The 25,531-nt window shown below is 33.3% G+C and overlaps 1 protein-coding gene across 3 annotated transcripts; it reads right to left on the bottom strand.

Annotated features, from left to right (window-relative positions):
* Positions 1–1,343: 1,343 nt before the first annotated feature.
* LOC144973180 (eukaryotic elongation factor 2 kinase-like) lies at positions 1,344–25,123 on the bottom strand. 3 transcript variants are annotated; one of them, XM_078915311.1, is made up of 14 exons: positions 25,085–25,123; positions 24,263–24,483; positions 20,993–21,566; positions 19,549–19,818; positions 16,820–16,857; positions 16,232–16,412; positions 14,814–14,960; positions 13,486–13,749; positions 12,425–12,682; positions 11,343–11,465; positions 8,290–8,478; positions 7,660–7,787; positions 6,452–6,630; positions 1,344–5,291 (listed from the first exon to the last, which is right to left on the bottom strand). In XM_078915311.1, the coding sequence occupies exons 3-14, from the start codon at positions 21,269–21,271 to the stop codon at positions 5,170–5,172; spliced, it is 2,178 nt and encodes a 725-aa protein (XP_078771437.1). In that variant the 5' UTR covers positions 21,272–21,566; positions 24,263–24,483; positions 25,085–25,123; the 3' UTR covers positions 1,344–5,169. The 3 variants fall into 3 exon arrangements, with proteins under 3 accessions (XP_078771437.1, XP_078771438.1, XP_078771436.1); XM_078915312.1 differs by having other exon boundaries at positions 25,090–25,119; XM_078915310.1 differs by lacking the exon at positions 25,085–25,123 and having other exon boundaries at positions 2,601–5,291; positions 8,290–8,496; positions 24,263–24,479.
* Between the last annotated feature and the right edge of the window lie 408 nt (positions 25,124–25,531).

The raw sequence follows: 25,531 nt of genomic DNA, 5'->3' as shown, positions 1-25,531 counted from the left end.
ACTGGTTTGGTCCAGTAAGAATTAAAAAATATTACATCATTCGTAAATTGAAAAAAAAAAAAGAAAAAAAGAAAGAAAATCCAGCTGCACTCAAAAATGTACGTTTTAAAAAGCCATTGCATGAATAGGGAAAACATCAAAAAATAAAAAGTTTAGCATGATACTGACCAAGAGTGATATTATTATTATCATTTGAATATCAACACCAAATAAGAGCATACATTCGATCAATTGAATGAAAGTCCAAATATCAAAAATTCAACAATTAACAAATATATCATATAACAAAGATATATAACAATAGTACCCAGTTCCCTTTGACTGAAATATCAAGTTTTTCTCAATTATCGCAAGTAGGAAAAACATCCCAAAATCAGAACAATTCAACAAACATGTCAAATAACTATGTTGTATGGCAAAAATGCCAAACGACAAACCCATTGTAGCAGCCAAAACAACAATTTCCAATGAGTAAATATTTTTTTTGTTTGTTTGTGTGTGTGAGAGAGATTTTGAGTCCAGGCAATTGATAAAAATCAGAGAACTTTAATGTTTGATAAATCTCTAACTAAAAAAGGAATAGAGGTTACTCAGTGATCATCTAACAGTGCCGTATCTTTTGATGTTGAATTGTATCAATGTATGCTATTATTATCAATCATCAAGAAAATGTAAAGTTATTATCATCATAAACGTGACCTACCACAGCAATCTAGTGTTATGTCAAAATGAACTAGTTTAAGAAATTTTAAAGTCAAAATGAATAAAATTTGGATATTTACTTTCTTTTTTTTTTTTATTGATCGCTTTAGATGACCCTCATTTTAGCAAAAACTCTCAAACCCGGGACTTTGCAATCGATCAATCGATGGTTGAAAGGCGAGTTTTCTGGCCAAATTTTTACATACATAATTATGGCAGTTAAAAAAGGGAACCGGGTAACACATCATAACCATAGTATGACCTAAATCACACATTAGAAAATGATAGAGAAGACAAACTAATCCAACCAGAAATGACTTTTAACTTTTTACTGAGTAAATATATACGTTCTTAACATCTTTACTATCCAATCTCCATCTCGACAAATGTAAAATTCTAAAATTCCTTGTTACAGATAACACGTAACTAGCAGATTTATTGAAAAATAAAACTGTTTATTTTTCTGTTCATATTCAGAATCTTAATAAAAGCCACGTCATTTCTGGATGAATGGTTTTTAAAACATTTCATAAAATCATATTGAAGACACAGCATTTTATGGCCACAGTATTTTTCAAATTCATATAAAATTGAGTATCCCACTTTTTCTTTTTATCATAATTATTTATCTTTTTTGTTAGTTTTTTTTTGTTGGGTTTTCTTCGTTTTTTTAATGTTTAGCCCTTAATAACTGGGGATTGATGTTCTATAGTTATGATCATATCAAAGATATCTGACCATTTTCACCAAGTCAGGGGACAGATGGGGGGTTGGAGGGAGAACTGGAGTGATTAAGGGGATGGCATGGGGAGAAGGGAACAGGTTCAGGAGGGAAAAGGACGTCCTCGAAGCCTAAGCAATCAAGGAGAATGGAAACAGGTTCTGGGGTGAAAAGGGACATCAATGAAGCCTGAGCAATTAAGAGGGTTAGGAACAGGTTCTGGGGTGAAAAGGGACGTCGTTGAAGCCTGAGCAATTAAGAGGGTTAGGAACAGGTTCTGGGGTGAAAAGGGACGTCGTTGAAGCCTGAGCAATTAAGAGGGATTCGAACATGTTCTGGAGGTAAATTGACCTCATTGAAGCCTGAGCCAGATGAAAACCAGGATTGAATATATTATTACTATTCTCCTGGTTAAACTTGTTAGCTCATATTCAAGTTAGAATAAAATCAAACCCACCCATATTGAATTAAATTGTTACACAATATCTTTTTTCTCTCATTTTCAAACAACGTTCATGTGACATTTTTTTTTTTGTTTTTTTTGGATTACTACATAACAAAATATAAACTCTTTTCTTGTCATATTGACCTTAATATAGCCATTACCTATCCTGTCAGTTTCCACCAAGTCCTTTGTTCATCAATCAACCTATTCAGCTAATCAAGGTTTAATTTAATTTTATTATTTTTTTTTTTTTTTGCAAGACATTACCTCAGCTTGAAAGCCTACTTATAAGATACTTTAAATCTTGGAAAAAGAGAGAAACAACCTATTTGTTGAGATTGAAACAAGATTATACAAAGATTTTGGTAAAAGGTTTGATAAACTTTTCCCCTTACATATGTATAGATTGTTATTCTTTTTTTTTTAATGGCGCCATAATAAATGAATTGCTAAAATATATGCTAACTTTAGTCACATGAAAAGTGTTTGGAAATAGAACATTGAATCTCGTGTAAAAAAACAAACCACACATCATGTCAATCATCAATGGTGAACAAATGCATACTGATCTTATTTTTTTTTTTATTAAAACGGGTAAAAAAAGACACATGACTGCCGAGCAAAAGATACTATCCAGCCATGAGTCAATTTTTTTTTTTTAATCACGTAGAAATCAGTGATTGTAATGAAGGAAATGTACTTTGATCAATAACGGTGATCAGGAAAATGTAGTTTTTGGTATGGTAAAAATATTTACAAATTGGAATAGAGGAGTTGGAAGGAAGATCCAGCCAAAAAAACAAAACAAAAAACAAATCAAACAAACGGTATTTCAACAGTAGAGAGATCACAATGATTGGTGTGCAATTTTATGCATAGCTAGAGGAAAAAAATAGCAAGGTAAAATATATAAAATATATATATATATATCGATGTATAAAATTGCAAAAAAAAATTTTAAAAAGAAATATCCAATTAAAATGAAAACTGAAATGTTTTTTTAAAATTTGAAGAAAAAAAAAATGGGAAAAGGAAAACTACAAGTACAATTGATACATAACTGAATACAATTGCGACAAAAGACCATCAATAAAATAAACAGACACAGACACGGCTGGCAGATAAATCAAAGCTATTCACTTGCCAGAAAAGATGATAAGGTAATATTTACAATATTAATATACCTATTTAGCACTAACACCTTTATAGCGCACACCAGCAAGTTTTAACTTGTAACTTTTGACAAAATGAGCAATCCTTTGCCAAAAAGAATTTAAAAAAAAAAATTAAACTAAAGACTAGTACTGTTTAATGTTCAAAACATTTATAATGTAATTTTCATATCCTCAGAAAAGTGCATTGTTTACTAAAAAATTAAGAATTCTAATGGTCAAAATGAATTTTTTAAAATTAATAATAATTAAAAGCAAAGCAAGAAAAAGATGGAAGAAAACTTTTAAAAATGACGGCAAGTTTTTGATGTTTCTCATTCCTGAGGTTAAAAAAAAAAGATGGAAGGAAAGTGAAAGCTTAGGGGCAGGTTAATGAAAATTGTACAAGAAATAGTCATCCAAAACTCATTTCATTTATCATCTAGCGAAACATTCTGTAATCACCCGTTCACATACCTCTCACACTAATAAGGGTAATCGATAATCAATTTTTCATTTCATCTACAATCAATAGCTAAGTCATGGCACAATTCAAAAGGGCTGGAATTCAGCTGGTCATTGCTTTTGCATGAGTAAATAAAATTCGTATTTTGTAATCATTGACCACTGACCCAAGAAAACCTTTAAAATGTTAACTTGTTTTTTTAAAAATTACATGAGATGGTTAACACGTTCATCATGGGTTGTCATGTCTATTATGGAACCCAGATTAGTCATATAATCTTTTCCCCTTTTATCTTTCTCAAGAGGATGAGTCTAGATGACGATGGCAATGCAAATGAAAATGCTAAGGAGAAAGATGATGTAAGTTTGTTTTTTTTCTTTTTCATCTACTATGGTTCTTCCTTTGCATTTCTTGAAATTACAACACAAGTCCTCTCCAAGTCCTTATCACCAAAGAGACACAACCCACATGTCAAGTTGCGTAACACAATCCTGTGCTTATCTCCTCATTGTGAACAGAATAACATGAGACTAGAGATAACAAAAAAGTCACTAGCAGATAAGGAACCAAACCACCACCCATCAGACCTACACTTAATTGATGTGACAGTGTGTGTTACACTCCAGGTTGGGATTTAAACAAAAAAGAATCCTTTTCTCATTAGATTAAAAAAAAAATGGATGACAGTACATATTTGTGAAGAAAAATGTCATTATAATAGCTGATTTGATCAACAGACGATATTTAATGGCATAACTTTCTAATTTTTAAGCACATGAATATTTAGTTGTTGTATGACACCCGGTGAAAAGAAAGCTACTATAATAATTTTTTAAAAAAAACAAAAAAAAAAACAAAACGAAACAACCAAAACATAAAATCTATGAACAAATTGAGGTCCTCCAGACCAATTTCCAATTTATAATCTACAGTCAGTGAAATGACACTGAAAATACATCAACAGTATGATTGTCAAAGATGACAGACTTTAAATCTTTTTATTTATTTATTTTTGTAATTGAAAACAATTAAAAGATCAAAACAAAGAATAATAATAATAAATTGAGCGAGACAGCCAGATGAGAGAATGTGTTTCCAGACCAGACCGTAAACATATATAAAAATGAAAGATTTTTCTATCTCTCGCATTTAAAAAAAATGTATCTATATTTACATATAATACAGTGTTTCGAGATAATTAAACAGAACATCTCGTTAATGTAGTTCAAAATGGAAAATGTTACTAGAGCGTGAAACATCCTTTTGAATATAACTCTCTGAAGTTCACCATGATTGAAACGCGGAACAAACTTGTTATATTTTCCATTCATATGAACTCAAGAGAGTTGATGTGAGCATCAAATGAAAAAGTAACTTCATTCAAGTCTCATAAGGGGAAAAATGTTTTCCCCAAAAATATTATTCTCCAATTGCACCTGGAAAATAATCTTTAAAAATTAAAGCCAATCAGTCAGTTAAAAAAAAAAACACTAAAAAAAAACTCTTAACATCTGAGGTTAATTAAAGCACTGAACTCTAAATGATTGATAATGTAACAAGAAAACAAATGATTCAGACCATTTCCATGGACTTTCTGTTCATCTCCCCAGTTTCTTCTGCTTAACACCACCACTCCTTGTGATCTCGCCTAAAGCTTTCTCATCACTTGACTCCCATCTCATTATTATGCTTCTTCTTCCTCCTCTATCTCACCAAAGCACTCCTCCGCCAGCATAAAAAACTTGTTGGCAAGTCGTCCTTTCATACTGGCCATGGCTGCTTCTGCTGCCTCATTGTACAAGTCACCTGTAATAAATAACGACAAAATAATGGTAAAGATTTTCATGTAAAAGTTGTTCAACAAAAGACACCAGAACAAAGTTACCTACTTAAAAAAAGAAACAAAATAAACAAAAACAACAAACCAATATTTTAAAACAACCCCCCCCCCCCCAAAAAAAAAAAAAAAAAAAAACCCCTCAAAAAACAACCCTAGATCGTTAAATAAAAATCTTAAGATCCAAGATTCAAACTTTGTTTACATATTAAAACTCATGAAGAGTATTTAATCTTTTTCAAAGTTTAGGTTCTACTTCCTGCCCTGAAATTCCCATCCCAAAGAACTCAATGGCTACCTGGTAGCCAAAAAGTATGAGCAAAAACATTTGTTTGTTTGTTTTTTGTTTTGTTTTTTTTTTTGTTTGTTGCTTTAGGTCTCTTCCAACACAATTGAGGTTATATGAGAGACCGCTGAAACAAAAAAACAAGCAATCTAACAAAAATAGTACAAATTTAAATCAAAATCATAACCTAAAGATATCATAAGCTAAATTATAAATAACCAAGAACAAACAGGCAGAAGATTTACAGAAAAAAAATATCCCTGTCAAAAATACAATCACAAACCAAAGAAGCAGGATAGGCTAGTAAAGAGAAGAAGAAACGACATCACTATCGGATCGTCCACCCATGCGAACATCATAGGTATATGATTCAAGGGTGATGCTCCCATCCAACCACCCGCGGAAACATTTGCATTTTGCAATGTTAGGATATATAATATAGCAATTTCCCAAAAGGATGAGTAAAGTTTATTTATGAATTCAGCTCTATTTTCAATCACTCCCGACGCCTGATAGCCAAATCGACTGAGATTGGGCACTGACCCGACATTCATGTGGACCACTTTAGAATATGGGTAGTAAGATATTTTTTCTTTCTGACACCGCCGCCACCCCCCCCCCCCCCACCCCCCCTATCAAACCCACCTGTCCAAGAAATGGTTGTGAAACTGGATCTGTCAAATCAGTCAGAGGGTTCTTAAAAAAGTGCTCTATCCAACAAAGGGTAACAATCAATTTTAATGCGTGCTTAACTACACAGAAGCCAGGATAAACTCTGCCACCTTGGGCCTTATCTTATGACTGTGAAAGACTTCTTTTAATTACTTTCATTCCCATACTCACCAGCTTTCTGAGGGTCCTTGTCCAATCCGTTGCCTCCACTGCGATACATAATAGCTTGTTGTTCCATCAGAGAGTAGTCAGGGTCGTCCATTGTAGAATCAAAGCCACCACCCTCATCGTGTTCATGCCGTTCTAATGCCTTCTGGTACCACAACACACTGTCTTCCCATGAAATACTCCTAAAAAATTGTGGAATTAAATATATATCATGACTCATGGAAGAAGTTTTTTACCTGATATTTTTAGTAGTATAAATAGAAAAATAAACACACAATATTTTAAAAGGTATATGCGACTCAAATTGCTTGGTTATATCAAAAGCGGGCACTCTCTTTAGCCAGATTCTCATTAACAAAAAAGTCAAGGACCTTAATGTGTGTAATTTGCATTAATCAAGGACAAAATGCACTGGTAAAATGTTCATGCCATTGTCATTTTAAATCTAGTCAATGACCATGTTCAATGTTGCCTGATTTTGTTACAAGATGGGCCATTCGGCTGCTCGACCATCAGCATAACAGACATTAATAAAAAGTTATGTATTATATAATTAATTGATTTCAGATTTATTTACAAACATGCTTATCAACAAATTAAATTTTTTGTACCTGTTGTCATAATCAATCAATCATATAATTGACAAAATATTTTTAATGACAATGGTAAGGTATCTGAAGCGTGTAAAATTTGTGACTGGAAACTACATAATACAATGTAATAGCAGTAAGTGAAAAAAGATAAAAAGGAAATTGATGATAAGCAAATTTATTTTTGGATAGGTCACTAGTCTAAAGCAAAGTATTTTTTGTCAGATCTAATACACCCAGTCACCCAATCACTGATGGGTTGACAAGGGGCTCCAAAAAAAAAAAATTGACTACACCAAGGATCGATATCAGACCTTTATGTGTGAGGCGGGTTCTCTAACAAACCAACTATTAGGACCTCCCCTCAAATAACATACGGCAAAATTATCCAATTGTTTGATGATGACCCTTGCCACACTTTAAGATTCAACATAAAGGAAAAGGAAGATGGAGCACAACCATTGAGACAGTTGAATTGAAATTGAGATTGGTGGAGTGCCTGCAACAATTTTGGGTCACAGGTGCCTTAAAAATAATTTTTATAGGTCACCCCCTGGACAATTTACCATTCAAGTAATTATTGAAAGATCCATCAACGCTTATTTTAAAATCAATGTTTACCTCTTTGTGCCCAGATTATCACCAGACTGAAAGGCCTTGGCCACAAAAATCATGGCATTCCGGTCTCCTGCCTCAGCTGCCATCACCATGTAATCCACGCCAGTGTCAACCATCGACTCATCTGGGTTCTGGATGAGACAAGACAAAACAATGTAATGAACTAGTAAACCTGTAATGTGACCCACTGTCTCAAAATGGAACTAAAAATTGAAATTATGGTCAAATTTGAATCCTGGGTTAAGTTTATGTAGTGAGTAGAAAAAAATATAGTTTCATTAAAAAAAAAAAACAAAGGAAAGGAGTCTTTCAGCCTCTAAAAACACTTAATGAACATTAGAGCCATTACGTTTAAAATTTGTCGAACCATCCTAACTCTCGACTACCAAAACTTGGTCTTACATAATACCCGACACTATGAAAAAAAAAAATGGATTTGTTAAAAATCAAACCAAAACTGAAAGAAATGTAGAACAAACAAGGATAACAAAACAAAAAACTTATTTCATTTCTTCTGATTCCCATATGGGTATCTCCCCACCTCACATCTCATCATATCCAATACTCAAAATTCACTCTGTATAGAAAATGATTAAACTTTGCTAATAATGCCATGTCTCGTTGTTTCCCCACCTTGATGACACAGTTGGCAAAAAGATCCCTCTGTAGACCAAGGTAGAGATGTCCCATGGTGACGATGGCTTCAAGGACACCCAAATTGGCAGCATGATCCTCATGGAAAAGTGCAGAATCCCAGTCAATCACATCTTCTTGAAGAGAAAACCGGCCAATTTCATGGTATTTGGCCATCTCGTGATGAATCTGGCCAATGACAGAAAACTTTTAATTACCCAAGGGTGTCATATATTCTGATCAGATAAAGAACAGTCATTTGGATATGATGATGTAAAGATAATGACATTATTCAATCCAATTACTGCTTTCATTTTGGTATTTACAAACGTGGTTCACTTTAACATCCCACTAAATTGATGTCAAAATACAGTAAAATAAAATAAATTAAAATTTAACGGCATCAAATCAAAACAAGGATTCAGATAAAAACCACACCATATAAGTGTTTCCAGCTCTATTTCAAGAAATAGAACATTTTTCTGGTGAAGGTTTTATGCATAAAATATGTTCATAACTTGATCCTAACTTGATTAGAAGCCTTTAAATTTTATAGTAAGTAGGCAGTGCAAGCCACTTGATTGGGGCAATAAATAAGCAAAAAATTATCCCAATTTTACAGGTATCCCAGTCAACTGTACAATTCAACAATCAAATGACATCAATTCACGATGGCAGCGGTCAGGTGGACTGAAAACAAACTCAAATGTCAACATTTTTCGAAACCTGAAAATACCTAGTGTCCCTGAAAGGACCGGACCCTAACTTCACCTATCATATAGCCTCATTTGACCATAAGAAATTGATATAAATATTACTGTCTGTGAAATAATCTGGGTAAAATTGGAACATTTTCGAAAATACCCTCCGTCACTTAGATGGTTCCAGCGGTTGCTAATTTCACAACTCTACAACCATACAACAAATATTTATTGCACAGCCTTGTAGAACATCTTAGTTGTCATATAAATTGCACGACTGGATATCAATTTACTCCTAACGACTGCATTTTTTTTGATTGATGACTAGAATTTCAGAAAATGGATATTTTCGATTTGCTGATATTGCGAAACAGGAAATCTGGCATAAACTGTAGAACTGGCACTCATGTGTCAGCATTATAAAGGGAAATATAAACAATGTCATAAGAGAGAGAGAACCCTCATTCTACTCTAAATCTTCTCTAGGCTTCCAACAGGTCAAATAGCAATCACACTTAAATATCAAATTATTCAATATGCAACAGTAACTGATAACGTTCTTAATCTTTAAATAAAATCTTTGAGGAATGAAGGATAACCCAAGAATGCATTGCAAAAATCAATTTAAAATGTCACCAAATGAGCTGTGGTATTCTAATACCAACCTCACTTAGAGTTCTATTGACATAATTCTCCATTTTGCTCCATTATACTCCCAACCTCTTTCTCTCCTTAGTTAAGTAAAATAACAAAACGATCACAGAAGGAATAGACGCAATCAATAACTCTGTACAAGTTAAACCAATATGGCTTGTATAATTGATCCTATCATGATGTTTCAGACATAAACAAAAGTCTACCCTACACATCCCATTAACACTTCCAAGACTGGCTTATACCTTTCTAAATTGACATCAGGTCTAACCATTTTCAATAAAAGTAACAACGATCAGATCAAGATGGAACTGGTTAGATCTACAGTTATAAGCAGATAATTATGATTTGTAAGAAATTCAGTCCCATCCTTTCCAATTAGTGGCTTGCACTTTACTTGTAGTTTTAATACTCCAGGCTGCAGATATATCTATATGCTTTCATTAAGTAATGGTGAGAAAGCCAAGCATCTTGTCATTACCTAAATATCACCATATCAACCAAAAGACTTACCAAAGTACTTAGATGAATACATATTTCAGCACATTAAATTTATCAATAAAGTTCAGCAATAATGTCTTAAAACAGATTTGTATTAAAATCTAATATTTAACCTAAATATGGCAATGACCCATAGAAAAGATCTGTACATTTCAACAGTGCATTCGACTCAAAGCCCTCTAACATAAAAAGGGGTAAGTTAATTTCAAGATTAAAAAAAAAAAATCTCTTTCTTGAGATGCAGCAGTAATTGCTCACTATCATTACTGTAATTGTGTCTCCACTTTGGTCACATCGTTACGGCTCAAATGTTGCATTCTTGGTTGGATAATCTATCTGAAAGCTGAACGACAGCTGGTTAATCACAAGCCCTTTCATTGGCAAGCATCGAAAGTGATTTTAGCCTTGATGCATAAATAGGTTGTGATTGTAACAACACTGCACAGGAAGGACCATGATGAGAATTCGAGATGTCATAAATTTTCTAATAATCTCATCGACATCACATCGGTGGAATGGAAAGCTCATGTTTTGATCTGTGCCATAAGCTAGAAACCTTTTTTTAAAAAATCTGTATATTTTATGGGAAAACAAAGTATGATACTTACCCTTATTCATATAAATTGAGGAGGTGACTTTCGAAACCTGCTTAATATCTCGCTTTCATCACTCAGAGCAAACTGCTATTTGTTGCATTTATTTCATGAGTTAAAGAGGAAAAACTGCTTGTCTTATATATCAGTACTCAAAGTGATTTGAAATTCAATTGTTTTTTGTTTTTATTCCATTTGACTTAAAAAATGTCCATATTGAAAGAGAGCATTATCTCATTTTCTATCTAGATGTGACTTAGCTGGTTTTGAAAGTCACCTACTCAAATTATTACGCTCAAATGATTAAGAATTGGTTGAGTAATGTTCAATGGTCACATATCCCAAACCGAGGAAACTATCATTTTTACAAGTTTTCCTCAAAGCTTTGGATTAAAAAATATGAATTTGACAACATTTGGCCAATTAACAAAAAAAAAATCTGTTTAAATCTGTATAACTACCACTACCAGGTCTATGCCGACGGTAATCATGTTATCTTGTGATAGATCAACACCCTCTTTTGAGGATAACAACATCTCCAGTTTTAGAAGGTTGTAAGGATTTTGAACATTAACATCTAAATGTCACGACCAATTTAACTGACCTGCCCAAGAACAGAGTCTCCAATCCCAAGGTTGCTCAATTTCCTAAAATCCATCTCATGAAGCACAGTAGATGGCCTAGCCCTGGACTTTTGTGCTTCTGAAAACATTCTCCGTTCTTCCTCCTAGAAAAGTACAGATTAAAATAAAGATAAAAAATTTACAGATAAAGCCGGAAGATAAAGAAAAATCTTACAATTTTCTTTTACTAATGTAAATACTTGAACATCAAACTATGCCTTTAGTTCATACAATTTTCTTTGACTATTGTAAGGACTTGAAAACAAACTATGTCTTTAGTGCATACAAATTTCTGTAACTGTTGTAAGGACTTGAACATCAAACTATGCCTTTAGTTAATATACTTTTTTTTTTTACTATTGTAAGGACTTGAAAACAAAGTGTACCTTTAGTACATACTTTTCTTTAACTTTTGTAAGGACTTGAGAATGCAAAAATCCCTAAATTATGTTTTTTTAAAAGAAGCCTACTGAAATTGGCTGCCTTATGAAACTAGTTTGAGCCCTTTCAGAGAGATCAGTGTGAGTAAATAATTACATAGCTATAGAAATCTAATGATCAACCTGAAAGCAAAAGCAATGAATTGTTGTGTATTGCTAATAGAGATGCATAATTAAAACACGTTCATGTATATTTTAAACCGTTGTGCACTCCATCAAAAAGTTCAGATGGCATGTCAACTCAAAAATTTTTTTTTAAAATCTGTATTTAATTTATCCAGTTGTTCCCCCTTGTATGTAAAAAAAGACTTAAAAACCGCCCCCACTGCCCCCTAAAAAACTAATGCTTTCTTCAATTTTGTTAATATGTTTTTGCCAAAGAGTTATAAATACCTGATACAATACAATATAAAAAAGGTCATTCACACACATACATACACACAAACGATACACTCAAACAAATACATATACAACTGAAACATCTTTTTTTTCTCACCTTCGACCTGTCTCACTTGGAACAAAAATCGTTTTGTTCTCTTATTGTTATAAAAATACTGCATACTATGACGCACCTCTACTCTTATCTACACCAGAAGTGGACCTTGTTAAAGAAAGCCCCTTACCTCAGTCAGAGAATCTGACTGCGATGACTCACTCTGCCAGCGGATTTTTGAAGGTCTATGGTAAGGGATGGGGCTCCCAAAGCTCATGGAATCGTCATCACTAGTTGGGGTGGGAGGAACAGAGTCTCCATCTTGAGATGAATGGGAGTGAGAGTGTTGACGGCCCAGGAACTCGGAGACGTCAAATGTGTCCATGGGAGATGTGGACAGGCAGTGGTCAGAATCACCGCGCAGTTGGGTCATATAAGAGTCTTTTTTCTGTTTGTTATATTGTTTTGAAATGAGAAATGAGAAAATCATAAATCATCCAATTACCAAAATGATCATGGAGATAAAACATTCAGCTGGAAAAGAATAAAGCTAGACTGAACAAGCAAGAATTGGTGTTTAGTTCAAAAACATTTAAAATCTCTTTGACATACAGATGAAGCTCTAAGAGATGGTTCTGTCCTACAGTGGCAATAAGGAAAGAGGATTGAGATTTGAGAATGCCACCCACAAATGTGATCAAATTGCATAAACATAAATGAAATATAACATTGCAGGTTGTATTAATGTTGAGAATCTTTACATTTAACTTGAGAATGAAGATAAACCATTCTTCCACACATTTGATAAAAATTGAGTAGATTAACAGATGAAGGGAACTAATTGTCATAATACATAGATAAGTATAGTTGGAAAAAGAAGAGAAAAATGCTAGATGGAAGTAAAAGTAGAGGAAGACCAAGAATGAAATAAATGGATGACAGGCGAGTGGATGAGATGTGGATTTTTTTGAAGGAGGTTGATAATAGAATGGATTGAAGAGACAGGACAACTATGCCCGCAACAGACCCAGCACTTGTTTGATTGAAGCACAAATATCTACTTTTCTTTCCCCAATTTGATATCATATATGAAGTATTAGAAACACACGATGGTCCTCCAATCGCAGATTGTCAATTACTAATACCAAATTCTATCAATATCTATTTTTTAAAAATAATGCTAGTCCAGTAATGTGGTATTTCCACATTGCTATTAAACAGGAAAAAAACCCAACAATTTCCCTAATATACCTGTTTCTGAAGGAATTCCATGCATGTTTCAACCTCTGCCTTTGCAAGATCAAATGGTGATAATTCCAGGCTGCGGCAGATATCATTGCAAATGTGTGAGTGGAAGAACAGAGCCATGCCTTTTGGACCAAGATTCCCATCTCCATACTCCATATTTTCAGATGCTGTGTGTATCTGTGGGTCTGTGTAGAGGTCACCGACTCCTTGGATGTCCACGACAATTAACTGATGGCCGGACCTCTCAAATGTGAAATGACTGAATGCCTGAGGTAAAAAAAAAAAAAAAAAAAAAGTGATAATCAGGGGAGCAACCAACTCAAATTGAAGAAATTACACACAATCTAACCAAACAGAATTTTTATCGGAGTCCTATCTCCACCCTGTAGTGATTGAGAAACTGGATCTTCAATATTTTACAGGTAAAAAGTACTTCCATGATATATTAGAAATGTATTCAAAGGGCAGCAAGCTATTGTCACACTGTTTCACACAACAGGAATTTTGAAGAACTCAGACCATTGGCTCAAAAGGGGTGTATTCCTTTCATCCTCCATACATAAAAGAAAACAATAATAATGACACATAACTCAAATTCAATTTTAATAACAGATTATAACAAAACTCAAACACCGCCTCCAGATCCTTATTTGTTCAAATTTTCACTTCTCGACATTGTTTTTAAAAAGTTTAATATTAAATTATATTGTATACATTTATGACCAATCATCTCAAAACTACATTATCTCAGGGTCAACCTAATCTTTAAAATTTTAAGCTTAACATTGAACTCACCCACCCCTATCATCGACTATCTCAGTATTTGGCTGTGGTAACATGTACCCCATCACTATTTGCATTTTTCTGAGACAATTTATGTGTAATATCTGAGCTACTATTTTTTAAATCTGGATAGTTGGAATAAAAGTATCTACACACAAACTTTCCTATATACTGAGAACATGAGTATATTTCAAAAAATCTCTTGGGGAAGGGGGGGAAAGCACGGAAGTACGGAGGTAAAGGGCCAGGGTTGAATGAGTTAACATGCCTTCAATGAGGAGATTGAACTTTCTTTCTTGAACTTCAAGAAACTAAAATTTTCTAACATTGATCAACTTGAATACAAACTTAGTTTTCTAAATCCAGTTCATTCCAACATAATATCTGATTGAAGTGATGGGTCACATTTCTTTCCCCTCCCTTTCTCAAATGTCTGGTTTTTATTTTTTAATTTCATGCAGTAAAAAAAACCTTCAAGTATATAGTCATTATTGATTTGCTATCTCATTTAAACATCAATGAGAAAACAATGTTAGAATGACAATTACCTGTGGGGTAAATCTTTGATGTTCCTCCACAAACCCAGAGTTTGAGTTGTACTTGATGTACTCGCCCTCTATGAAATGTTCCATATGGAACAAGGGTTGGTTTGGACGATCTAACATCTCTATCAAACACATCTGGAAAATGTCCACCTGGAGAAGGGAATACACAGGGATACGATGGAACACGTGTTTTGACATTTACCCACTGGGTAATCCTTCATATTATCTAAATTTCAAAGAAGACACCAACATGACATCAGGAAAAATATTGCACAGTCCCAAAGTCATTTAGCTGTGAGAGTCAATGACAGTAAAACTACAAGTAAAATGTAAAGTTTAAAAGAGTCCACATTTTGCCTTAAAAAAAAAAGAAAAGAAATTAAATGCTGCATGTAACCCTCCTCAGACAACAACAGGTACAATTTTTAAAAAATGTTTTTATAATCAAGGAAGAAATCTGGATTAAAAAGAAAAGGGAAAAATATATAAAAGGACTCCCGAGTTGGTTGTATTAAATGTTGGCTTGGAAGACTGATCTTTCCTATTATAAATATTTGGCAGATAAATCCTTTGTGGTCTTGTGGTATGACACTTTCAAATCTGAAGGTCCTGGGTTCGAAACCTCGCTCGGTGCACTGCTGAGCCCTATGAAAAGGCTCTTTTCTCACATTCTCTCACGAACTCAGGTGTAAAATGGGGACCTGGCTGACGCTGTCTCTGTCAGAAAAAATGGTAATCTCGCCTAACAGGCGTCATGTCTTGTTCTACATATTACGTGTTGCTGTTGGTCAGGTACCCTTTGTAAAGCGCTTTGAGCATGTTTAGTGGATATTGCACTATATAAAGTTCAAGTTTGGGTTTGAAGCTATTCAAATTTAAACTTTGCTTCCAGTCAGGTCTTAACTTATCAGTCATTACTGCTGCAAAATCTTTTCTGTTATATTTAGTAATATTAGAGAGAGAATTAATTAATGGTAAATAAACTAATTTCACCACTCATTCCAACGAGAATTGCTATCTTATTTCCATAATTGTCTCTTACAAAAGACAGGCCTGCCTATTTAAATTTAAGTAACGCTAAATATAAGGTAGGAAATGTTTGTGAGTATTGGGGAGTTTGTGAATTGAAAAAGAAATCCCAATAAATCTGGAAAAAAATAAAAAATTTCCCACTCTAACTATAATTCAAATTTAAAATAGAGAGAAAAATAAATCAAAATCCAGACCCACTGATTTCTGTACATTTACCAAGTAAATTTGTATAGAGAGTATGACTGTAAATAAAAATATTATAGGTATAATTTTTTTTACAATAATATTGTTTCTTGCATTCACAATCATCAGGAAGTGAAAGGAGATTGATTAATGGTGTTTTCTTATTCCCAGTTGGCATCATACGTTTTTGGAGTATGTCTGTGTACCTTTTTGGGTGGGTTGTGTTTGTTGTATTCCTCACTCCAAAGCTTAGCATCCATCTGTAATTTGACATCCTGGAAATAAACTTCCCTATCCACATTTTCAATATAGCCTTTGGCCACGTAGTTACGAGCATTGATGTCAAGTCCATGGGATGAGTTACACATTGTTGAATGACGCTTTCGTCTGTCAATGAAAGAAATCATAAAACGTCTCAAAATAGAAAAAAACAACAAAAACAATGTTCATTTGATTAAGGGTTATTGTATTGTCTATTTTCAAATTACCTCATTCACATCCTCATTGAGAAACCATTGGTGAATGAGGATTGTATGACCCTTACTTTTTAAGTCAAGATTTTAAGAGCCATCACGACAAAAAACAAGCAAAACTAAAAAAGGGCTATCTTTTAAGTCATTCAAAATGATTTTTCAACTGTCATGACATTACCACAGATTTTTAATGTTTATCTTATATTAAGTTTGTCTTTCCTCTTAAGGAATGCATTACAGTTGCAGTAAATCAGTTGGAAAGATGTGATCACCTTATATTAAAAAATACAGGAACTTCCTATAATTAATGTCCACACTTACACTCTGAAACATTGCCTCATAGCTCCTCTTGCAAATGACTGTGGAAATAAGATAATACAGATTCAAACTATTGCTGTCTTAACCGTGCATCTTTCAAATTGTGTAAAAATGTTTCCAAGAAAAGTAAAAGAAGGGTAAATTAAGGACAAATAATGCATATACATCCGATTGGTGAAACCGTTTTTTTGGTGCCAGCTCTAATCAAAGATAATTATCTAACGATTAAATACCAAATGACATTTATTTCCATCATAAATGACTTTGGGATATCAAGAGCTGTTTTCCCAAATTTTTTTCAAAAACATTTCTTATCAAGTATAATTCAGATTAAACACTTCAAAAACTTGATGAATTAAACAGGTAAGGATCTTGTTTCCCTTCGTTTATTTTCTCTGCTATCAATTTGGGAGGAAAGGGAGGTAACCCCCCCCCCCCCCCCCAAAAAAAAAAAATGAAGGAAAAAACAAAAGAAAACAGTACTATTTCTAACTAGGTAATGATTCTATATAAATTTGATGGTGAACTCAATTCTTAACTTTGAGTTTTGAGTGACACCTTCACTTCTATTCATCTAAACCACGATTGTGAATATATATAAAAAAAAAGAAACATCCAATCAATCATTATACTATTTAATTTCTTAAAAGTTGAGTTGATGATGATGTAGTAGGGGTGGTAGAAGTAGTAGTAGTAGTAGTAGTAGTAGTAGTAGTAGTAGTAGTAGTAGTAGTAGTAGTAGTAGTATAGTAGTAGTAGTAGTAGTAGTAGTAGTAGTAGTAGTAGTAGTAGTAGTAGTAGTAGTAGTAGTAGTAGTAGTAGTGGTGATGATGTAGTAGTGGTGGTTGTAGTAGTAGTAGTAGTAGTAGTAGTAGTTGTAGGGATTACAATGTGGTTGTGGTGGTTGTAGTTGAAGTGGTAGTGATGATGTGCTGGTGGTTGTAGCTGTGGTTGTAGTGATGATGTGCTGGTGGTTGTATTGTAGTGATGATGTGGTGGTGGTGGTGATGGTTGTAGTAGTGTTAGTTAGATGATGTGGTAGTATTGGATGTAGTAGTAGTAGTAGTAGTAGTAGTAGTAGTATAGTGTGTAGTAGTAATGTGGTGTAGTGTATGTAGTAGTAGTGGTGGTGAGTGATTGTAATGTGATGGTGGTGGTGTGTAGTAGTAGTGGTCGTGATGTGATGATGATGTATGGTGGTGGTGTGTGTAGTAGTAGTGGCAGTGATGACGATGTCGTGATTGGAAGGGGGGGGGGTATCCTTGGAACACATTGACCTCACCGCAATTTGACAGAAGTTGCCCGTAACCCGAAATATTTTGCACCAGACCAGAGTTTTTCTGGTGAAACCGGAGTTTTGGCATCACTGAATAATGTATGTGCAATACAGTTTCAATTTAAGTTAATTTTATACATTTGTCAGAAAGGGTAGGAAATCCTGAAAGCGGAGAAAGTCTGCTTTAAATATGATCAAGATTAACCTACGAATTTGAGATGGTGGTGGACAAAAAGTTCAAAAATATTTTGTTTTATTATTATTGATTATTTAAAAGTTTATATCATATTTAGCAGAACTTAGAGCTTAGAAGTTAACAATGCATTAGTGCAAATGTTTCAATTCTCAAGAGACCAAGATAAACCTGTCAGACAACCTATCAAAAAATGTGTCCTAGTGAGTTGTGCAGTTTTTTGTGCCACTCTGCACATGTGTTATTTATTATGACATGAAGTGGCAGCTTGTATTTACTATTGAAAAATACATGATGAGTCATGATTGCACCATATTTGAACAAGCCTTTTTTATTTTCAATTTATGAGTAAACATTGAATATGCGTTTAAGCAAGTGAATTAACAAGTCAATTTGAATTATATATGTGTTGCTGAAAACACTAAATATCTTTACTCATATATTTATATTTTAGTTTATAAAAAGAGAAAAATCTTTTTAAAAATCAAATATCATTGAAACTTTGACATGATTGCATCATTATCAAATTGTACTCAATATCAGATTTAAAAAAAAGAAAAAGAAAGAAAAGAAAATCCAAACAAATCTAAAGTATTCATAATTTCACATTCCCATGAAATCTTCTTGTTTTTAACTTTGAAGTTTTAATGAAATGGATGGTAACTAAATCATTTTTGGGCAGTCATTAAACACAATATCAGTTACAGTGAGCCAGTTTTCCTCTTCAGCACGATACTTATTCCAATTTCAACGATGTCTTTAATTTTTGTCGGAAATAATTTATAGATTTAATCCACAATACTCTCAAGCAATTGGGAGAAAGTAGAACTAAATTAGCTAACATTAGTTCCCTTGCATGTGAAATTAAATCGTGCTAAGGAATAAGTTAAGCAGTCCTTACAGCCATAAGACCTATGGAGCCATAATTTTTCCAGCACACAATAGCCTACTAATTACCAATTTGATAGTTGCAATGTAATTTTGGCCAGATCTAACAATACAATCCAATATTGCTTGGTGGATGAGTGAGGGCACGTTCTCAGAAAAATCTACAGCACCTGGAATCGATATCTTATGAAGCAAGTGCTCCACCAACTGTCATGATATCCTCTTAGAAGTAATAGTTAACAACAAATGTTTTAGAAGTAGTAGTTAACAAGAAATGTTTAAAATTGTTATTTACCAACAGAGAATGACTATCTCACCTTTAAGAGCATTATCTCAATAAAAAATATAAATATTAATTATCTTTCATTTATTCACCGTTTTTTCCATCTTAATGAGCACCGTGTCTTGAGTCCATTCTTTCTTCAATGCATTATAACGATGCCTGGTGCAGCGCTCTGTTTCTAAGTCATCCAGATGGTACTGTTCCCAACAATCCACACCTTTGCGCAATTTGTTCATAATCCGCTCAAACTTAGGTTTAAGCTTTAACTTGGGTCGCTTGTTGTCGGCTTGGTTTTGGATTTCAAGAGCTTGGGTTATGGCCAAGGGTTTGAGGTTTGCAGTCGGCAATGTGTTAGAATAAGCCTATGATTAGGGAAAGAGAGAAATAAAAGAGTAATAGATGAGAAATATCGTCAAAAAGCTCTTGTTATACATTATGAGGCAGTAGTGAAAGGCCAGTCTCAGTGTCTACTCTTCTTTTTACTTTAAAAAATAAATACATTTTATGAATCTTTTTTTTTTTTCAATTCAAATATTTATTTATTGTCGGCATTTTAAAATGTTTCATAGATAATGTAGTCAGGCTAATAGAAGCCTTTGACCGACATAGGTTTTAACACACAGTGCATAAAAATACATAGTAATACATTTTCCTTTAAAACATTCCCTAATCAAGATTCCAATCATGACACACAAAGAAAAATAGTAAACATTAATATTTATATATATATTATATATATATATATATATATATATATATATATATATATATATTTCAATACACATTCATTCATTCCACATCTGATTTGATACCACAATCAAGAGCTAAGTCATTTAGGAATGGCAATGAAAAAATGGAATCAGTACATCCTACGAAACTTAGAGACAATTTCATGGCACAAAAAAAAAAAAAAAAAAAAGAGAAAAGGATATATAAAATCTTAATGTAAGTCCACCAAAAGTCAAAACCCAAACTTATGCCTATTATAAAATGATTTTTGATATTCAAGACTTGCCAACTGTTTGGGAAATTTTTTGACAAATCTGGGATTTACATGTAGATGTGATAACAATTATGGTGGTGATGATGATGTTGTCCTTGTTATTATTGCCTATGATGATGATGATAATGACGATGATGTTTTTAGGAAAAAGGGATTTGAGAACAAATGTCACAAATTTTCATGATAAAAATCTAGAGAGTTGGCAGGTATGCAAATTTCTACTGATAATCTTGTGCCACCACACAAACAATTATATAACATTACTATAACAGCAGAAACATTTTTATTACTGATTTTTAAATAACTATCCCACAAAAATTCATTTTCAAATGAATTAAAAATCACATACATTAGCACATGAAATACCTTGAGCTCTTTCAATGGATTAAAAGATAAAAATAGTCTGATTTCTTTTACAAATACAAAAAAACTAATGGTTAACTTTAAAAAAAAAAGAAGTCAAAATAAATGCTAAATAAACCCAGACTGGAAGCATTCTAAATAACAGAGAAGTTGCATATATATGTACCTACCTTCATAAGCCTTCTTTCTCTCAATGTAACATGACCTTTGGTTTTGGGTGCCCTGTTGTCAAGCTGCTCAGTCGGAGAGTGTGATGAACTCTTTTGATCTGCCAGTGACTCGCATGATGCATCCACATCCAGATCCGAGATAGAGAAGAGCATAATCTCATCTTCAAAATCATCAGCATCACTGCTGTAACCTTCAGATGCCTCTATATCTAATGTAGATTTTGTTGTTGCCATGTTGTTGTTGTAATTTCTATTGTGATTATTTATATGAATTGACATCTTTTTTCCTTTTTCGCCTGATATTTCTCAAATTACTATGTATCAAATAAGATCATCTGGATTTGATGATCAACACTGATGTAGAAACACAGACCGTCTAGCTAAATTCTTATTCTTCCAAGCTTTGTAATTGGTAATATAAATATTATTTGATAATTTTGCTTTCAGCTATTACTTTAAATAATATAATAGATGTAATTAGGAATAAATAATGAATAAATACTTTATGAAATTGATATAGTTAACTGAACCTAAAAATCTTGATCATAGAGATATGAGGAGAACGTTGCACATCCTGAGGAAGGAATACAAAAAATAACTTAATTAATTAAAAATAATAATAATAATAATAATAATAATAATATAATAATAATAATAATAATAATAATAATAATAATCATAAATGAAAAGAAATATATGAGCATATTTATAACTAAACAAAAACAAACAAAAAAACAAAAAAACTATTTTAAAAAATAAATCAGAATATTAAATGGCTGGCACAGGGTCTAACATCAAAAAATGCCTATAAAATTAGAGATTCAAGTGGTCAGAGGCTAGCGAATCATTGAAGGAATATAATACAGTACTTTACGTTTACTAGAAAAAAATGAAAAATAGCCAGGACTTCAAGCTCAAAACAGTCTGTTTTGTTCACCCTTATAATTTGATTGTGTCAGGGATTTGATTCTTTGATAAAATTTGGTATTTTATAGAGTGGAGGCAATGGTGCAAGATAAAAATCTGAAACAGCCCGAATGGAAGTCACTAGATCTGCTTTGTCTGCCACTGTTTAATCAACAGACTGTGCCTGTTCCCTAATTTTGTTACTTTGATATTTTCAATTAAAAATAGGGACCTTCATTAACATCCTTACATGTTCAATTTCTGTTAGCTTTGATGCAAAACGAGTGTTCACAGTAGAATGTATACATTAAGAAGAATAAAGCATTTAGTTGTCCCAACTATCAGTGGTATAACAGTGTAATGGCTGCATGTCTGAGGTTTGTTCCCAAACAAATTTTTTTCTTGTATTTTTTCTTTCTGCTTCATGCAATTGCTTGCGCAACACCTAACGTAACACTAGATTGCCAAGGACCTTGACAATTGGCAAATCGTCATCTACTATGGAGCCATGGTAATTTGTTGACCAATGTCAATTGCCACGGACAAGTCAGTTCATCAACTATGTATGTACTATTAATTGCCATGGAGTAATGTTAGAGTCAGGAAGTGATGTTATTAATACTAATACTCTCATATCCTCTTTTAGCCACGGACTGTGCCAGTTGGTAAATTGTCAACTATCTACCATTAACTGCCAGGAGTGTTGTTATCAACAACAATACTCACGTTTTCTCTTATATCTTCTCTTAGCTACGGACCATGTCAGTTGGCTGCTAAATCGTCTACCATTAACTGCCACAGAGTGATGTCATTAGTATCAATACTCTTATTTTCTCTTCTCTCTCTTTCACACACACACACAAACACACACAAGGCCATTTTCTCTCCTCTTTCTCTCACCATGGACCGTACGAGTTGGTAAATCGTCAACTATAACTATTAACAGCCACAGAGTGATGTTAAATATTAGTACTCTCATTTTCTCCTATATCTCTGTCTCTCTTCATTTACTCTCTCTCTCTCTCTCTCTCTCCTTTTCCCTCTTTTTGTCATGGACCATGCCAGTTGGTAAATCATCAACAATTTATTATTAATTGCCACTGACTGATGTTATTGAATTGCACAAATCTTATGTGAATTGTTGCCTCATAATGACGATGTGCAATATATTTTTCTTTAAAACAAAGGAAATCCTGCTTTAAAATAATATATATTTTGGGCCTATTTATACTCTGCAGGGATTTGCCAATTCATTCTTCTGTTTGTTTCCAGTGAATTTGAAATTTGGATCTGAAAAAAAGCAGTAGTCATTGTTTAGATAATATGACTTTAACTCATCTTCAAATTCCTGAATAGAATTATAAAAATTAAAAGCAAATGCCATGAGTGTGGACTCAGACCGTTCCACAACAAATGACAATGAATGAATGATTGGAAAATGAGGAGATTCGATCAGGATCCGTGTATATGCGCAAATCGAGGCTCGACTAAAATCACTGCATGCACCTGAGGAGTTTGAATTTAACTCCATGGTAGGTGATGAACCGTCAACTATCAAGGACTCACTCTGTGGCAATTAACATTAAGTTGTAACTACATGCATCAAAGATAATCATGACTGTACTATGACTGTGAGTGTGGTGAGAACAAATGGATGTATCCTAGGCCTAGGCTTTTATTTTGATTTTAATTTTTATCGATTTCTCTGTCAAATTCAATTTGGCCATTATTTATTTTAAAAAATATTTTCGGGCAGAGAATTCCATATATTTGGATGGTGATTGGAAAAAAATGAGTTGAAATGAGCATTAAAACTGGTGAATGAGTGCTGTTTTCTTTTGTTTGGAATAGACTCATGCCTATTCACTATTTTGGGGATTTTAGCCCAAAACAAATAGAGCTAATAGATATAGACTATATCATAAAAATCTTTGGAAACGCGAATGTACCTAATGTACCGTTGATCTGAATAAAAATGAAATCTAAAATGATGTTTGATAGTGGATGGAAGGTGGGAGAGGGGTATTGTTAGTGTCAGTTTGATATAATATAATAATAATAATAATAATAATAATAATAATAATAATAATAATAATAATAATAACGGACTTTCCTAATAAGCCTAATCCCCAACGCAAAAGCAGCAAAATCATACAAAATCTCTCATTGGCATTGGCCTTTCCCGTCAGGCTATTGAATAATAATGAGTAGAACTATAATAATAAAATAAAACAATTAGTTACCGACTATTAATATCTTTAAGTGGCATAAATGTAAAACACAATGACAGAGATGCCATTTTTTGTCATTGCCCCAAGCCCAACCCATGCCATGCTGTTTGCAACTCATCCAATATCAACTTACCGAGTGGTATTGTGTTCATGTTTACAATCCCAGACAAAATAAAATTTACAACGCATTTTCAAGGTGCAAGAATTAATGCAGATAAACCAATCAATGCACTTTCAACAAAGTATTCAAAACGTAAAACAGATAGTTTCCAGATCAGAAAATTGTATCCACTTTCCACTGTACTGACAAGCTGTCCTCCAGTCTTCTTCACAACAAACAACAAAAACACACTCCTGTGCTCAGGGTTGCCAGATTATTTTTCAACAAAATGCCAGGGGAAGACTCAAAAAATGCCAAAACACTCAAAAAAAAATGCCAAAGTCTGTTGACTCCCTCCCCCACTAAGAAAACTACTCACTTTTGATAGACAATTTACTATCATATCCTGGTGGCTTGCGTGTTTTCTTTTTTTTTTTTTTTTTTTTTTTTTTTTGTTGAATTATACTAAATTTCCTATTGGGGTAATTTTTTACCTACTGACTACTAAGTGGAGTGAAAGTTAACAGGCGACCATGACGCAAATATACATGAGTTTTGCAGGAGATTCCCAGAAAACTTACGAGGATACTTGTCGAGGGCTGAATTTGAGTGAATATCTGAGGGAGGCAGGGCTAGTTCAGGGTGCGAGTTTTAATAGCAAAGTTTTCCGATGTGAAGAGATTTGTGTTTACGCGTTTAGAAATAATTAAGAAAAGGTGTCATTTGAAGTATAATATACAAGAAAAGAAAATGCCAAATGAAAATGCCAAATGCCAAATGATTTTTCTAATGCCAAACGGTTTTCAAAAATGCCAGATTTTTGGAATCTGGCATTTAAAATGCCAAACTGGCAACCCTGCCTGTGCTACGGCCCAGAGCAGAGTGTAGAGAGAGAGAGAGAGAAGAGTGAGAGGGAGAGAGGGAGAGAGCAACACACAGGCTTACCTAATGGTTTCTATTAAAAATACCAAAAAGATCATAGAACAATTTTAGCGAGTTGTGAAATTATCTTATTTTGTTTTGGGTGTTTTTTTTTTTTGTTTTTTATAAAAATCTTAATCTAAATCATAATTTATGTATTGATGATATGCGTTTAGATAAAATACTCACAACATCTGCCAGTCGGATGTAACTTACAAACACACAAAACTGTGTGTAAACTTAAAACGTTTATACTCCGATATAATTTAGTGAGTAGTAATAATTAAAATGGCTGTAAAAAACAATAACAAAGAGCTGAGTGACGTCAATGTCGTTTCTTCTATAAAGTGGAGATGCAAATGTTGCTGCTTGAAGCTCGGC

Source organism: Berghia stephanieae, chromosome 5, assembly GCF_034508935.2.
Source record: "Berghia stephanieae isolate SIO BIC M18660-M18661 chromosome 5, UCSD_Bste_1.3, whole genome shotgun sequence".
Classification (NCBI taxonomy): Eukaryota; Metazoa; Mollusca; class Gastropoda; order Nudibranchia; family Aeolidiidae; genus Berghia; species Berghia stephanieae.
The sequence above is the reverse complement of the archived record's forward strand: the minus strand, read 5'-3'. Positions and strand labels throughout refer to the sequence as shown.

Bases quoted from the DNA above. Each gene is read 5' to 3' on its own strand.
- LOC144973180 (XM_078915310.1), bottom strand. From the start codon at position 21,271: ATGTCAATTCATATAAATAATCACAATAGAAATTACAACAACAACATG. The intron at 16,413-16,819 runs GTAAGTGTGGAC...TTTCATTGACAG, and splicing joins ATGAGGCAATGTTTCAGAGT to ACGAAAGCGTCATTCAACAA. The intron at 14,961-16,231 runs GTACACAGACAT...TCCCTTCTCCAG, and splicing joins AACACAACCCACCCAAAAAG to GTGGACATTTTCCAGATGTG.